The following is a 17,907-nucleotide window of genomic DNA, read 5'->3' on the forward strand; positions in this document are numbered from 1 at the left end:
TGCATCTCATTCCAGCAATTAGTTCTAAAGGATAAGATTTATTCAAGAATAAGTTAGAATTACAATAAAAAATTACCAAAATAATAATTTATTTTACAAAGTCAATATAAACAAAAAATACACTGCAATAAGTATTTTTCACACTAGATGCATTGCTATTCCACATGCTGTTTGTCCAAGATGATACACCATGGCTTATGATCAGCATCTGACAAAAAAAGACTACATTTTAGGCCAAAGGAAAAAAAATATCTCTAACAAATTATTTTAGCAGCCTACAAGTAACCAAAAATTTAACAAAAAATAAATTAAAATAAACTCAATTATTAACTTTCTACTGTTTTTAGCTGGCTAAGCATTTTACTTTATTTGTCCAAATATTAGTCCCTGTCCTTCAAATTAATACCTGACGTAAAGAGTGAGGGGATGCTATTCTTATGGGCTAAAAAAGACAACTAAGGTGTCATCAATTATATCTGAGTAAGGTAAGACATTTGTGACACACACAATCATTAATTACAAATATATATTAGAAGAGATATGTCCATTATCAACAGTGCTATTTCATATATATGTGATTAGCATTGGGATGATGCAGTGACTAATATACTGGCTTACCACAAAGAGGGTCTGGGTTTGAATCTTGGAGGCAGAAAATGTTTTTTTGGTGATAACCTGAATCCCACTTGAGGTGCTTTACGGAGAGCACTCTAAACGATTACTCCGTCCATTGGATAGGACATTAACTGCTGACAACTAGGTGCCTTTCATTTAGAGTAAGCTAATGCTGACACCAGGTTTTTCTATATCCTTCCCCTAATCCCATCCATTCCTACTGGCGCAAATAATCTATGCCCTCAGGAACCTACCCTTAAGGTAGTACTACAATGTAGACATGCAGGATATGGTAAAAAGATGTTAAATGGGCAGCTCAATGGATTTATTTGTCTCACGCTGCATTTGTAAAAAAAAATACATTTCTTAAAAAAGAATATAAGGCAGACGTTCTTTTTATGCAACATGAGAAGGTTCATGTTCATTAAAAATTTGCTAAAGCTAAAGCTCAGCATTTCACTCATTCAAATTAATTAAATGAAGACTACAATGTATCTTTCCACTGTCCTTTATTCACGTACAACCAGTTTCAACGCTCGTTTGAGTTCGAGCCGGGAACAATTGAATATTTCACTCACTCATTTGGTTCTTCAAAACAATTCAGGTTAACAAATAAATCAATTACATATTCAGTTTATGACAAAAAAGTGAGTTTAACTAATTATAAAAATTGATTTTTATCCAGAAGTGGAATTTGACAGTAGCAAGAATTATATTTCAAAGGGGCTTTATTAGAACAAGAAGTTGCCAGCCTCGGTGGCAGCGGGGTAACGTCCTCGTCTGCCAATCCATGGGTCGCGGGTTCGATTCCCGCCTGGGTGGGTTTCTTCCACCTAGGGCTTGGGTGTTTGTAATCGTCTCCATTGTTATTCTTTGTTAATAGTTCGATGTAAAGGCCAGAGAGCTGTTTTCGGACTAAGGCTAAATAAATAAAATAAATAAGTAGTAGAATTGTATATATTTCGACACTTGGTAAATTTCTAGGATACCTGCCATCAGGGTCAATAGGTCAGTGCTACACTTGGTCAACAAAGACTGCAACGAATACTAATAGTACTGATGTTGATAAATGCTACCACACTCTGGAGCACATTTTTAATGAACATTGTTGCAATATACAAGTGTATTTAAGAGTTTCACTTAAGTATAACTTAGTATAAGTACCAGTATTACAAGTTAAAGAGCATTTCTTTCACTTGTATTGCCTTAGAAAAATAGAAGTACATTCTGTAAGCCATTTATAATCTGGACTAAATGGGTGAATAGGTAGTCCAGACAAGGTGCAATCTGGACGATTCAAGCATTTGACCCATGTAACCAAATGGGAGTATTTATTTCTCTACCATTCTTGTATGCCCTACATCATTGATAACTTCTAAAGATTCTACATAATGCATTAAGTCTTAAAGTGTATCTAGATTATATTTCAACATGAAATAATTCAATTCAAGTTAAATACTGCACATTGCCCAGATTAATTAAGTTGGTAATAATCCTCTAGTAACTTAAAGCAAAAAAATAGTAATCGACTCTTAGCTAATTTAACAATCATATGGTGAACATCACTCCATATCTCAAAAATACTAAGTTATTCTTTTAAGTTTTTACTTGATCAACAAGAGCTTAACTTCAGAAAACCAACTAGCTCTCTTTGGTATTTCGACACAATGTCTTCGCTACTCTCTGACATACTTAGAAGTTACCCAACACAGTTGAAATATAATTAATTTGACATTTGATGTTGTTTAAATAGTTATGAATATTATAGTTGGTGCCGTTTGATTAGGCAACATGAATTGGTTAGTTTCACTAGAACATACTTCTATGAATGAATGCAGTCAATCAGCTGTTGACAAATGAATAGTGCTGAGAATATTTGCTTGCATTTTTCCTAATGTTTCATTTGATGGAGCTGAATATTTGGAATTTTTCCTGCCTGCAGCACTTATTAAATTAACTTAAAACTATCGTTAACTAAAACTGTTTTATTATGGTTTATCCCCTTAAAATAATTATACCTTGATCCATTAGCTGATAAATAACAAAGGTACGGTTTAGATGCCAAGCAAAGCACTTATACTAAACCCCTTGATCCTAAGAAGGACTGTGGATAAAGGAAATTTGTTGGAGACCCATGAACAGGCCACAGAAACAACTGGGAAAGAGCAATGAGAGAAATATAGATCTGCATCTTAAGCCACCTACCCCTATTAACCAGAACATCATAAAAGATAAGCACATCCCTCTGGATGGAAAACATGATCACTAGATTCTCCATAGCTACAAAATTGAGTGGCTTGATACCTAATCCAAAGACAATATTCCAGATCTCATTCATGAAGGGGTGTGAGACATAATACGTAGGTATAGAAAATCATGCATCACAGAAAAATATACAGCCATAACTTTGGGAGTGAAAAACATTAAAATGCATTCTTAATTGCATAATTAAGAAATATTTTTGGATGTCAACCATCACCAACAATGAATATTCAGAAACACAGCCAAATTAATTCTGTAGACAAATTACAAGCAGAAGAAAAGCAATGTGACCAGAGAATAACTAGGTAGGCAGAGGAAATAACAAAAAAAAACAAACAAAACTTCAACAAGGAAGACAAATACCAACTAGCTTCAGCCAGGAACCACAGCCAATGAGAATGCCTGAAAAGGGCCATTAAAATGAACAGCAAATATGAGGGCATTTCGAAAAGTAAGGTCTCCTATTTTTTTCATAAAAAATCAAATTTATTCTCAACTTTGTGTACATCGTTGGAAAGGTTGAACATTTTTCTACATAGTTGCCTTGACTATCAATCCCTTTTTGCGTCCTTGTAAGCAGCTTTTTAATACCGGCGTCATACCTTTCTCCCACCGTGTCGCGAAGCCAACTGACAACTGCTTCTCTGATATAAATTTATCGCCATTTAGTGGAAGTGTACAGTTAGAAGTGTATGGACATCAAAAGCACGCGGAAAGGGTGCAGGGAGTATTTTGATGGCCGGGAAAAGTCCACGATGAGCAGCAAGTTTGCCGGATTCAACTGTGGCTCCAATTGACGAGATGGTACGCAATAACCAGACAATTACCCTTCATGAGATAAAGGAAGGCCTTAGTGAAGAGAGTGGCTACTTCTCCGTGCAGAATATTGGGTCAGAGGTCCTCAGTTACAACAAGGTGTCTCACCGAAGGAGTGTGTTTGCATCATGACAATGCACGTCCACATGTGTCACATCAAACGACCACCCTACTCAAATAATTTGGCTGGGATATCATCGACCACCCTCCTTACAGCCCTGATGTTGCCCCCAGCATCTACCACTTGTTTCCCACTCTCAAAAACACCTTGGAGGACAAAAATTCAAGTTAGACGAGGAAGTGCAAGAAGCAGTCGTCAGTTGGCTGCGTGACGCCGCTGGAGAAAGGTACGACGCTGGTATTAAAAAGCTGGTTACAAGGATGCAAAAAATGATTGATCATCAAGGTGACTATGTAGAAAAATATCTAAATGCTCAGCCTTTCCTACGATGTACACAAAGTTGAGAATAAATTTGATTCTTCATGAAAAAAATAAAGAGGCCTTACATTTTGAATCGCCCTCGTATAATCACTAAGAGGCAACGAGTAGCCTCTATAAATACCAGTCAAAATGCCCTCCAAAAACACTTCAACCTGAAGACTCTCAGGAGAGGAAGCAAAACTGTTGTCACTGAAAGCTATGTACTAGACGGCAACCTCCGAAGTGTGAATCACGCAATGAAACGTCTTCAAAGCCCACAGATCAGCATGATCTCCAGCCATAAAACTCAGTGAACAGAAACTCAGACATTCTGTCATCTTGACTGTTTTTGACAATAATGGAAACAGACTCTTACTATATCTTAAACATCTTTACTTTTTTTTTGACTGAGAGAACTAACTTACACTAGCACTACTCATTGGAAGTCACCTCCCTAGCTATCTGGCACAAATCCCTAAGAGGAAAGAGGGTCAGCTTTATGACTTCAGCCTAGCCAACAGTAAATTTATTTAACTACAAAACTAAACACGTCATATTTCATTTATAGTTTCCAGAAAATTGACTTTGAGCTTGTTTAGCATGCAGTGTTCAAATTTAGATCTCTTCAGCATGACACTTCAACATACTTGACAATCAACGAAACAAGCAAATTCATAAAAATATATAAATACCATAATTGCACCATCAGCTAAAAATATCCATCCAAGTAGACACGATTGCTGTCAGTTATAACATTTTTGTCAGACCATGCACAGCAACATTATAATGCACTAGATGTTATGCAAATGTACATTTCCTTCAAATACTGCCAGAACTTATGAAGCATGAGACATATTTCTAAATGGAATCTGGCTGAGAGTATGGGACAGGTGTTACAGAGAGTGAATGTCAATAAAAATTATTCATATCTTTAAAATTTACTGCAGCAAGATAGCATGAAGATTCACCTTTACTTCATTATTTACTAATAATGAACTAACATTTCATTTGAACATTTTGTTTTCCAGAGATTTAAGCAAAAGTAAGCATCATACTAACCATTAAGATTCCAAAAATGCTCCTTTTACAGCTGGGATTTCTTCATTCAGGGGCACGATTGGCTGCAATTGTGGTTTGACCTCAACTTGCTGTTTCAATATATCTCTGCATTTAGCTATGGAATCCAAAACATGCGGTAAACGCCAGTGTTTTTGAAGCAATGCATCATGGAAGGTGAATGGTCCATGACGAATGCACCGGATACTTGTACATGCAGCCAAGGTGTGGTGCTTCATTGCAGCATCAAGCATCAAGTGTGCCAGGAAGTCCTCATTTTCATTAATGCAATGCACCTCTGATAAAAAATCACATAATTATATACATAATCTTACCGCAAAAACAAAAATAATGAAACTTATTGAATGATTATTGAAAATATTTAAAATTTCAGCAGAGTTAGTTTGCCTTCCAAAATATATAGAGATACTTTCCAGGAAAATCATTTTGAACTTTTAATTATATCAGATGTGATATTACATTAAAATTAATAAATAATAATTCAAAAGTTGTTCAAAAACCTTCTATTATTTGTATATTAGAAGATATACAATGCATTCCTAATAAATTCATAAATTAAATTCTTAATATATTTTTTATACATACCGGTAAGATAAGAATCTATGTTTCAACATATCCAGCAAAATTTTAGCGCATACTTGCTGCCACCTCTTGTTCTGAAGATAGTTGTTTAAAACACCTATTGAATTTATTGTTACTTACTGTGTGTAGGTATTGGTATATCATTCAACATGATTTAAAATGAATGGTTTATATTTATTCATTCATAGGACCGGCCATATTGCATTTTTTCATTTCAAATAGATGTTTTGCTGAAATTCTGACACCACTTTAGGTACCCAACTTCTTTTTACACCTTATACATGCATTGCATGGTGGAAGACGCAGTGCGAGGATATGGAAAGTCTGCAGAGGAAGGGTGAAATCGGTGCGCTGTACAGCAAAGTTAAATCGTTATCGGGAAGTAAGAAAGGAAGAGCTATGCTAACAGTTAGAGATAAGGCGGGTAAGGTAATAGTTGACGCAGGAAAGATCCAAGAGAGATGGAAGGAGTATATAGAAGAGCTGTATAGTAAAGAATTCAGACCAACAAAGTTAGACATTGAAAAAGAAAATGACGTAGAGGAAGACAGCTTAGGTCCAGGCATACTAGACAATGAGATAGAAAGGGCATTAAGGGAGATGAAACTAAATAAGGCCGTGGGGGTAGATAACATTCCCGTGGAACTTTTAAAATGCTTAGGAAAATGTGGGAGGAAGAGGATATATGGGCTGATCCGTAGCATTTATGAGGAGGGAATCTGGCCGGAAGACTTTGTGAGAGCAGTTTTAGTTCCGATTCCGAAAAAGGTAAAGGCCACGTCATGTGAGGACTACAGGACAATACGTTTGATATCCCACGCAGCTAAAGTTGTTCTCAGGATCATAAACAAAAGGATAGAGAGTAGGGCAAATGATTACTTAGGGGATGATCAGTTTGGGTTTAGGAAGGGGAGAGGTACGCGTGATGCCATTGCAGTAATGAGATTATTAATCGAGAGGAATATAGAACACAACCAGGAGGTATTTGCCTGTTTCGTAGATTTCGAAAAAGCATTTGATAGGGTGAATTGGGAAAAACTAATGAGTATATTGCAGAAAATAGGAATAGATTGGAGGGAAAGGAGGCTAATCCGCAACCTGTACATGTCTCAGACTGCTCAGGTGCGGGTGGGAAACGGGGAGTCAGGATGGGCAGTGTTAGGAAGGGGTGTAAGGCAGGGTTGCCCATTATCACCGTTGCTGTTCAACCTGTATGCAGAGGAAATGATCAAAGAGGCATGGGAAGAACTGGAGGTAGGAATGAAAGTGGGCGGGGGATTCGTAAAATCAGTTAGGTTTGCTGATGACCAAGCTTTAGTTTGTCAGTCAGCCAAGGGGCTGCAAGCATTGCTGAGTGAATTGGAAATTCAGTGCGACAGGTATGGGATGAGAATCAATATTAATAAAACAAAGGTTATGCGATTTTCTAGAAAGAAAAAGGCCAAGCTTAACATTAAAATAGGAGGGCAAAAACTAGAGCAGGTAGAGCAGTTTACGTATCTCGGTAGTGTTTTGGACAAACACGGTCAAAGTAGTAGGGACGTAAGGAGAAGAATTGCGCTAGGCAAAGAGGCTTTCACAAGGAGGAGGGAGTTGATGACGGGGACTTTGAGTAAGGATGTTAAGAAAAGACTCGTAAAAACTTTGATATGGAGCGTAGCTATGTACGGCGCGGAAACGTGGTCATTGAAGCAGGAGGATAGACGTAGACTGGAGGCTTTTTGAAATGTGGGTGTGGAGAAGAATGGAGAAGGTGAAATGGACAGAGAAGAAAACAAATGAGGAAGTACTTGGTATGGTGGGCGAAGAGAGGGGTTTGTTGGAAGCAATCCTATAGAGGCAGGAAAAGTGGATGAAGGGGGTGTTGACCGGCAGTGGGATGTTGAAGACTGTGATAGAGGGTAGAATGTTGGGCAAAAGAGGAAAGGGAAGGAACAGGATAGGGATGTTGGACAGGATGAAGGGAGGAAGAAAGTACTCAGAGATGAAGAGGGACCTGATATAGAGTAGGATGATGGATTTGGTGTTTTGTTAGGAGTAATAAAATATTTGTTTGGTAGTTGTGTCCATCGAAAAACCTACCTTAACCGGTAGATTACCTTAAAAAAAAAAAATACATGCATTGAAACATGTTAACCATCATTTTATTTACTCCTATACATACCAAAGTAAAATACTACAATCCTAGATAATATTAGGCAATTATTGCTGAATGCGCAAAAATATAAGATGAATTACAAGGATAGTTTGTAAAACCCATGAAAAGTTTCCTCCTCAGGTGTGGGAAGAGAGGAGGGTAAAAACAGGGGGCCTCCACTGGTGTGTGTCAAGGACATTTTCAGTTAATAGCATCTCTTTGATTCTATCTGTAAGATGTGTGCCATGATCATTAACGGTTGACCAAAATCATATGGATGTTCCAAGGTCAGTTTGCAGACATTTCTGCAAAATTCATAAGAATTCAGGTGTCATTTTGTCATCATGAATGAAACATGCTTGAAACTAAGGAAAATTAGAGGCAATGGCATTAAGGCAGGGATTTAAAAATCAAACCCCAGCTTGTTTACCATTCAAAAACTTCACGAGCCTTCTAGAGGCCCAAAACAGCAGTCTAAATGTGATGTGGAGGTGATGGGAAACTTTTGCATTGTACCATGCATACGAGGTATTACCCTAATAGGACTGGTGATATGTATCATAAATTTATTTTACAATCATTCCGAGTGATATTTTTGCCAAATTTTGAAGCATTACTGAAAACAAATGTCTCTAGACAGCTTCTGGTAAAAGGAATTAGATTTATATCATAAATAATTAACAATTTATTTAGATTATTTTGTGCTTTTACAAGTTGAATTTGCATTCCCGGTTGCGCCATCCCATGAAAGAAGAAAAGGTGAACTTGATCCATGATCCTAAACTATGTACACATAATTTTCTTTGAATAAACCTTGTACATAATTTATTTTTTTCAGCATGCAATGCACTATTGTATTGTAAATTAAATTATGTGTATTAAGTTGCTTCACTAAACAAATATTTTGCTTGACAAGAAAGATTGCACAATAGATTATGCTCGTATTATAAGGTTTCACAGTATTTTGGCTAATTGGTTTCATAAATGAGCATTTTAAGAGCATGAAGGTCCTGCATTGCATTCTTAACCTCCAGAGAGGAAATTTTTAGGGATCTAGACAATTGTGGAAAATAAAAGGTGATTTTTGCTGCACATTACAGGGCTCATTCATAGTAAATTTGTCCTGCCAGCGCATTCCAGCCAGTCATCCTCATAGAATATTTTTTTGGAATCCAAATCAATTAGATTCAATCAACTCAAATATAATTTAGGCACTGTTATGGGTTACAATACCGTCACCTTCAACCTTTTTTTTAATAACGTATTTCTACTTTTCTTCAACTAGAATTGAATTTCCAGTTGTATTCTTGATGGGTGGAATCATAAAAGCATCAAGTAGTAGTTTTTAGGGGAGGCGACCGACAGCTAAGGTCATTTGCGCCATAGGGGATGGACAGGAAAGGATGAAGGGTGGAGAGAAACCCGGCGTCGGCATTAGCCTACTCTTTACGAAAGGCGCCAAGGGGTCCGCAGTTTAACGTCCCATCCGACGGACGCCGTACTCACTCAAAGTGCCCTCCACAAAGCACCTCAAGTAGGGATCGAGATACCTCTGAAAAATATTCAACACCGCCGGGATTTGAACCCGCGCCCTCAGGGTGGGAAGCCAGTACGTTAGCCCCCGCACCATCTCGATCCCCATAAAAGCATCAAAAAGACCAAAATGCACAAGAGACAACAAGGAAATGAGTGAACACAACTGTGCGACACCAACAGAGCATACATTTTCAAATTCCTGAAAAAATAAGAGCCCCAATAGATATGAAAAGTTCAATGGTTAAAACAAGGCTCAAGTCTAGTTGCCTCAACCCTTCATTTTCAAATTTAAAACTTCTTTGATCATATGAGAGAATGTGTATTTATGCATATACAGAAATACATCATACTTGTTTAATAAGTTTAAAACATAAAAATTATACAGCTATTCAATAAAGAGAAGAACTGCTGTTGTCTTCAGCTAAACTTTGAATTTACCAATTCCAATGTTAGCCTAAGAGGCTTCCAAAACGGGGCTTGACGAAATTAAAAAATTGCTAAAGGCACAGAGATCCAATAGGCTAAATTTCAAGTACCATATTTCCCCATCGATTATGCACTCACAGAACTTTGTAGTTGTCATGAATTTGTATAGATGCACCCAGGGCTTCATAGTTATCTTGAACGTGTATAGATGCTGTGCATCTGTATATACATACATACATATATATAATATATATATATATAATATATACATAATATATTATAATATATATATATATATATTATATTTTTATTATATATATATATAATAAAAATATAATATATATTAATATATAAATATATATATACACTCACAGAACTTTGTAGTTGTCATGAATTTGTACAGATGCCGCGCACCCAGGGCTTCATAGTTATCTTGAACGTGTACAGATGCTGTGCATCTGTATATACATACATATATATATATATATATATATATATATATATAATATATATATATAATATATATATAATATATATATAATATATATATATATATATATATATATATATATATATATATATATATATATATATATATATATATATATATATATATATATATAAATATATGTATATATATGCTCGTAAAAATGTATTGTTCTGTGTAAAAATACTTCTATATACATACCCTTTCCTTTGCTATATAAATAAACTTTCAGCAAACCAAATATAAAAAAGTAAGAGAATGAATGAAAGAGAATTTTCTTGTTTTGTTTGCTTTACTTCGCTATGATAGTTTGGCTCCCACCTGTTCTAGACATCCTCCAAGTTCTACGAAAATGCTGCCGACATAATGATTTTTTCAAACCTGAATTGAGTTAAGCTTTTGCAATTCAGAATTTTCTCAAGAAAATTATCCGTGGAAAAGAAAATCATATACAGCGATGTTTAAGCTAGAAGTCATCAGTTTCGTGAAAGAAAAAGGAAATCGTGAGGCTGCCAGGATTTATCCATTAATAAATCTTCCAAATCAAAGTTACGTTCTAGTTGGGAGAAGTGGATGATGTCTGGTATGTAAGACTACACAGAATCAGGAAGGATTAAAAGGGAGTCTTGTGAAAAAAAAAGCTGGTGGATCCTGAAAATTTGGTAGGGTGTCAGAGTGACTTGTGTAAAAAAGGAATTTGAAAAAGCGTAAGACAATATTTTAACGCCAATGCTAGAAGATGAGGAAGAGTTAACTTTGGAGAGTGAACACGGTGATGTTCCTGAAGAGATAATAAATGCACTTCATTCATTTAATAGTGATTTAGGTGACGAATTTCTTGGATTCGAGTGATCTACCTATCCTATCATAGATTTTTACCTACGTGTATTTAATACGATGTACTCTATGTACACGTGAAGTACTATTAAAATAGAGAAGTACTACGTATTAGATTAAATGAGGTATAGAAATTATAAGTTTCTTCTTTTTCTCATGGATTTGTGAGATTTTTGCGGGACATCTTTAAATTATTGTGTACATAGGTATGTAAATCTTGGATTTTTTTCAATTTTCATTAAATATATTTCATCATTTTCGATCATCTGAACATTTTTGTATAGATAATGCGTGCCATATCAATGGGACAATATGGTAAGTCTTAATGGGTAGAGAGATTATTGTGCCATCATAATTCATCACCACAAAGTTGCACAAGGCTCATACAGAAATAAGCAAACGTTCTTACAGTTACAATATATTGTAAATGCTACAGTTGAGGCACATAACTATCTTTTGAATAGTAAAGGAAATGCTCATGAAACATAATTTATTTAAAAAGTTTCCCAAAATTATCAGTAATTGACAAAGACATTCCTTCCATACTCATAAAAATATCAGACCAAGACCACATTACAATATTATTCACTAGCAAGACTCATGGACAAACACTCAGTCCTCTGTTTTAAGAAGGAAGATGATTCTTAAAGAACACATCACACCTAGCATAATAGAATGCATGAATAGGAAAAGGGCATTTACATGGCAGTTAAAACAAGAGTGGCTTGAGATAATGTGGAACAGGTTTGCAGCACCCTTTTTGGCCAATGACGGATACTTGTTCTGGATTTATTATGCAAGCATATTGAGTAGTAACCAGAAGATATTAATTTTTAAGTCCAAATTGGAGACATAATGATACTTTTAACTGCCCTTTATACTGATATTGTTATCAGTGTGACATGGCCTCATTATAGCTTTGGAAAGAGTATTATGGAAAAAATATACTACTGAACTTAAATTATATTCTGAACTCTTTTCAATATCCAGAAGATATTTTTATTTCTAAGAGTCTTTATTCCATGATAAGCACAATAAGCCACTGGCATTTCCTGGCTTGATTCGAGTGGTCAAAAATAATTATTAGCCTGAAAATTAATAGATTTGCAGCAATCAAGTGGTTTTTTTTAACAGGAAGATCACTAACACAACTTTGAATCGAGAACTGCCGATCGGGTAAACCAAAAACATCACAGTTAAACAATCTGAAGGTTTGCAACTTGAGTAAATTATTGAAAAAAAAGATATTAAATAATGTAATGAAACTAATAGGCAGAAATTTTACATAAATTATTCAATTAATAAAATAGATCAGAAAGAGCAGAAAATGTATTAGTATACAGGAAAGTATTCATTAGCATGTATACCTATTTTTTGCACTATTATGAGGCTTACTGACCAAATGATGAGAAGATTGCTTGAAATAAAAAATTTGAAAGTAGATACAAATTAATGAGAAAAGAAAAGCTACCAGCATGCAAAACAACTTACCCACTGTGAATTCAGGAGGATTGAAGTCAATGCATTTAAGGCCATATATAACAGGTAACTTTCTGATCAATGGCCTAATTGGTCCTTTCACAGCAAGGTCATAGGCAGCCTGACTTTGAGGATCCACTCCAATTTGCCTGAAAAGCAAATTACAGCATTCCCTCTTTTGTTCCAAAAATTATTTTAGAAGAAATACATTTCCATACTTTTTATTAATTACAGCTTAAGGCCACACTAATAAACCAATAGAAGAAATACATCTAAATACTTTTTATTAATGACCGCTACACTAATAAACCAAAGCACGATTGACAACATCAACAGATATCTATAAAATAAATTACAAAAGAATGTGTCGTGAAAGAACAAACTGGCAATAACTGATCAAGAAGTCCAAAAATGTGTACATTTGGATCTCACTTTACATTTTCTAGCTACATTCAGAGCCTATAAATTATTGCTGTATAAAACTACAATTTTTTCAAAATAATGAAACCTTTATGCAGCAATTATTTCCCCAGATAAATTAATTTTTCATGAACAATTTGCTCCCCTTTGCCAACAGAAAAATTCCAAAAGGTGTGGGTAGGAATTAACATTCATTAATTTGACTCACTGAAAAGCTTGTTGCTGATGATTAGCTTGAAGAGCAGCAAGTATTCTATCTATTCCAGTGCGTCGAACAGCCTTGTATGATGCCTTTTCAATGACCTTTGAAAATGGTGATATGAAGCAGGTATCTGTTGCTTGGCCAAGACGAGCAGAAACATGGTAGACACGCAGGGGGCGAGATTCATCAAATTTTAAGGCTGACCTGATTCCACCCTTTCCAACACCAAAGACTAAGGTTTTCAAAGGAATAGACAATATTTAAAATCAATGGAATTAATTCAGAATAAAGGAACAAGATGATGTGATGGCACCAGACAATGTGCACTAAGAACATAACATATTTTAAAACCTTAGGCGGATTTCTTATTTTTGTCATCTAAACATACTTCTACTTAAATATTCAATTGTTACTGGCTCAACTTTGTGGAAATTCATTTTAATTAAACGAAGAATACAATTAATCTTCAAGACAGTGGAAAGATACATTGTATTCTTCATTTAATTATACTTCTACTTAATATGGAGCACTCCTTCCAAATTGAATATTCTGATGTTGCCACCACATTTCTCTCTCCATACAGTTTCCCATTTCATGACTAAAAAGGAGGATACCATTACCAAATTATCGTTACCATTACCAAATATAACAAAAGTTTCATTAGAAAAACTAACTTAGTGCATTACTTGGGTCAATAAAAAGTTTTTTCTGTGCCACTGCCACGCAAATTACTGGCTAGCAATATAATTATTTCCTGTTGAAGCTAAAGGTTGGTTCTCTGTGATGTGGATCTTCCCCACTGGGAAGGCACAACTATCAGTGACAAGTATGCCCCAGGGTAAAAACTACTTAGAATCACGAAATTTTCAAATATCCTCAAAAATTTCCCAATATCTCCTCCACCTTTTCATCTCAGTTCTTCCCTTCTGTTCCACTCCTCTATCCTCACAATCCACATGTCAACAACCATGATAGTGTATGGTGAAAGCGGGGAGTTGAAACTGAATATTTTCGGAAAGCATTTGACCTGTAGACATAGCTGAAATATAAACAGCAGAGTGGATATAATAAGGATGAAAGAAGGAATGTCTTTATTTCTTCCTTGGCATTTCCTAGCAGCAGGTAAGGCAAACCTTTGAATAAACTTCCAAATGTATTCTCTTTACTTATTGGGATGATCCATTTGTTTCTTTGAGCATAATTTTTCATACAGAAGAGCAGATGTGAATGCAATCATAGGATGCATACTTTTAGTACAATGTAGAAAGTGACACTTCTTAATTTATGTGGGAATATAGCATTTCTAAATATTCAATCTACCACTGTCTTTCTTATCATTCTAACCATATTATGTAGTCACCTCATCAGTAGCAGAGTGGCAACATTGGTTATACTGGTGCTCTTTTCAGGCAGAAATATTCAATGCACATTGTCTGCTAATATTGTTTGCAATGAGATCCTGGGTCATCTTACTACGATATTAACAGGAACACATGTTTAAGGTGGTTCAGATGTTAACTTATAATATTTTGAAAGAATTATGATCATGATGTTTATTGGTTCCTATAAGATATGTTTGATACATGCATGGAATTGACATCCACTCTATACCATTGATGTCCACACAGAAACAGATAAAATTTAGACATAAATAACACAATATTATCTATTTCCCTTAGTCTTTTAGGTATGTTTTCAGGAATATCACACCAGCATAACAAGAGTTTTTAGCAAACATAGCTGTGTTATGGCCACTTATCCTTCAGACAATACAATCTCTCATGTTGTGCCTATGTATGTCAGAATTGGTAATCAAATTCAACATGGCTTTGTTTTGCTGTAAAATAATAATAGAATGGAAAATATATGTACAGGGAATAACATCATTACATATTTAACCAAAGTGATGCTTTCCAGTAAAGTTCACATGCAAGATGATTTTAGCCTGAACCAATGCACTAGCAGAACTTTTGATAAAAATCCATTAGCATTATCAACATAATTAAAATGGTACAGCGACTTAAAAAGAGACGAATGTGATGAAACTCAACTGAATGTGATCACACTCAATGTCGTTGGCAGTATTGAAATTTGCCATTTTGAAGAGGAACTCAATTAGGAATATACACAGTATGCAGTTTTAGGGAAGTTTTCCAGTGGAACCGTTCTTTTCTCATATACATGGAAGTCGTTGGATCTTAAGATGGAAAAATAAAGTAGAGTCATGGAAATAGGAAGTTTTGAGGTGAGATTTCCCCTTCACCAATAAGTTTAAGTCTATAATATCAAATGCTTGGATTCATAAATCTGCTACATTTCAGATACTTCCTCAAAAAATTATACATGAAATATTTGGAAATAATTATGAATTGCAACGGTCATTGATTAGAAGTCTGCCTATTTACCATCAGGCAAATGATGAAACTAATCCCGACATTTGATGAAATGCATTATTTTAGATAGAATCGCATGGCAATTTAATGCCTCTTAAATCCTACTGTAAATTCAAAGAATTGCTGTGAAGAGAGGTGGGTTTCAGTAAAAGAATATTATATGTGGTAATAATGAAATTAAAGGAAAGTTTTGCACTACTTAGCTGAGTCCATAGAGGGAGTAACAGAAGAAAAATCTGCACAGTAATCATCTGAGCATGATGTATAGGATGATAATGAAATTTCAATAAGCCAACTTCCATCCTGGGGCAAATCCTGCCCAGAGGCATTTCTTGGATCTGCCACTGAGATCACAAAAGAAGAAAATGGTGAAAATACTGATTGAGAGAGGCCTGTGTGGATAAAACTCACAAGAAGACCAGCCCTGACCAGCCAACTTCAAGGGGCTAGCTACCTATCATCTTCCCTCCCTAGGGATGGAACCTAATCTTTCCCTCCTCCCCTCACTGTAGTTCTTTCGCCTACCCCCCAGCTGCTGGCACTATCCCTCACCTTGAATTGAAATGCTTTCAGGTAAAAGTTGGTTTGGGACACTGCCGACTGGGGTGCCAAAGGTCCCATACAGATTTTACTCTTCATTAAATAACTATCAAATAAAATACAGAAAATTTCAAAGTTTTGGCTTTTTGGGCAACTTCTAATGATTTCAGATGATTCAAAATCAAAATATTTAAGTTTTACATCATTGATTCAGCATTCCAATAAATAAATATATCAAAATTTGCCTAAGTCAACCGCAAACTAAAATCAAGTTATACAAGAACAATAAACTTGATAGGACATTGGCTAGAAAGCACCCACCTTTACCCTAAGAGTTTATTCTTAATAAGTAATTTTTCTCATAAATCCCTTTTCTTCAGGGGTTAAATGAATACTGCATTCCCCTACAACCAAAAATGGGTTTTCTATGAATATTATATAAAAGAGTTAAAAAAGCAAGATGGCATGGATATCACTACGCATGCAAAAGGTACACATAATGTACCTTGATCATGCAATACAACCAACCATATTGCAATAACATCATGCATCTTGTAAACATAAATAACCTTTTAATTTCTTTTACATGAATTGCAACTTTTAAATGATTTCTTTTCATGCCTTTCTATTCCTAAAAATCCTGAAAAATTGTTTTCTAAATTATAATATGACAACTTCAATTCTTTATCCTGATAAGGATTCAAGTTTAAAACCAATAAAATAATTCTTTCATGTTATAATGAGAAAAATAACACAGTGCTTTATGGTAATTTGAAACCGTTATAATTAGAAATAATTTTCAGATATCTTGTTCTACTTGAATGGTTACTTGGACGATACACTATTATGTTGTAAATAGGTCATAACCATCACTGGTATATATATTTTTGCCAATGAATTTCTTTGAATTCCAGTCGAGTGGGAATTTATCAGTGCTCTAGATCGATTGAATACTAATACTCAAATATATATGTACACTTGATCCAAATAAAAATAGTTACCAAACACTCCAGAAGTCCTTTTACCAATATGTGTGGCCCATTGACAAATTATATCCTTAGGTAAATATCTTGGTCCAACTACCTCAGGCATATCGGCGTAGCTTGGACCCACAGTAACGGTAAGTGCCTTTTCCGGGTCTCCTTCGATGAAAACATGCTTTGTTGGAGGTCGGCATTTTAGCTCACATAAATCTATAAAAGACATTATACAATGCAAATGCAATGATTAAACACCTTAAAGCGTCCACGGTTGAGGTCCAAAGTCGCGCCATTAGTTAATACCACATATTGACTTGAATGTGTAATTTCACATAAATAAACAATATTTTTGACTCAATTTAAATTAAATGACTGTAGCGTAATATAACTGCTTACCAGAACTGAGATTACTTATTATTCTTTTCCTTGTTACATATTTATCTAAACCTGCCGGTTTGTATACACAAAATAGCCCACTCAAAACCCGGAATGCCACAGCAGCTTCTTCAATAACAACCATTGCAGAGGATTAAAAATATGACAGTTCACCAAACGGCATAATGGAGACTCGCCCTTCCTTAGAGGTTCAAATACTTCGCCGTACTTTTCTAAAATCTAGTTCATTTCAATATTTTTCTCAGTTCCAATATGCAAGTTAATAGATAAAATCTATTGCCATGCGATGACCATCGACGCC

At 35.2% G+C, this 17,907-nt stretch overlaps 1 protein-coding gene across 2 annotated transcripts; it reads right to left on the reverse strand.

Annotated features, from left to right (window-relative positions):
- Positions 1-72: 72 nt before the first annotated feature.
- Positions 73-17,898, reverse strand: LOC139695513 (pseudouridylate synthase TRUB2, mitochondrial-like). 2 transcript variants are annotated; one of them, XM_071594322.1, is made up of 6 exons: positions 17,607-17,898; positions 17,232-17,423; positions 13,304-13,529; positions 12,688-12,824; positions 5,174-5,468; positions 73-208 (listed from the first exon to the last, which is right to left on the reverse strand). In XM_071594322.1, exons 1-5 carry the CDS (start codon positions 17,728-17,730, stop codon positions 5,176-5,178), a joined length of 972 nt encoding a protein of 323 aa, XP_071450423.1. In that variant the 5' UTR covers positions 17,731-17,898; the 3' UTR covers positions 73-208; positions 5,174-5,175. The 2 variants fall into 2 exon arrangements, with proteins under 2 accessions (XP_071450423.1, XP_071450433.1); XM_071594332.1 differs by lacking the exon at positions 73-208 and adding an exon at positions 1,129-1,536.
- Between the last annotated feature and the right edge of the window lie 9 nt (positions 17,899-17,907).

Source organism: Hetaerina americana, unplaced genomic scaffold, assembly GCF_022747635.1.
Source record: "Hetaerina americana unplaced genomic scaffold, ioHetAmer1.1.p SCAF_1, whole genome shotgun sequence".
Taxonomy (NCBI): domain Eukaryota; kingdom Metazoa; phylum Arthropoda; class Insecta; order Odonata; family Calopterygidae; genus Hetaerina; species Hetaerina americana.

Coding starts and splice junctions, on each gene's coding strand:
- LOC139695513 (XM_071594322.1), bottom strand. CDS start 17,730: ATGGTTGTTATTGAAGAAGCTGCTGTGGCATTCCGGGTTTTGAGTGGG. Junction 17,424..17,606: donor AATAAGTAATCTCAGTTCTG/GTAAGCAGTTAT, acceptor TGTCTTTTATAG/ATTTATGTGAGCTAAAATGC. Junction 13,530..17,231: donor AAGGACTTCTGGAGTGTTTG/GTAACTATTTTT, acceptor TGAAAACCTTAG/TCTTTGGTGTTGGAAAGGGT.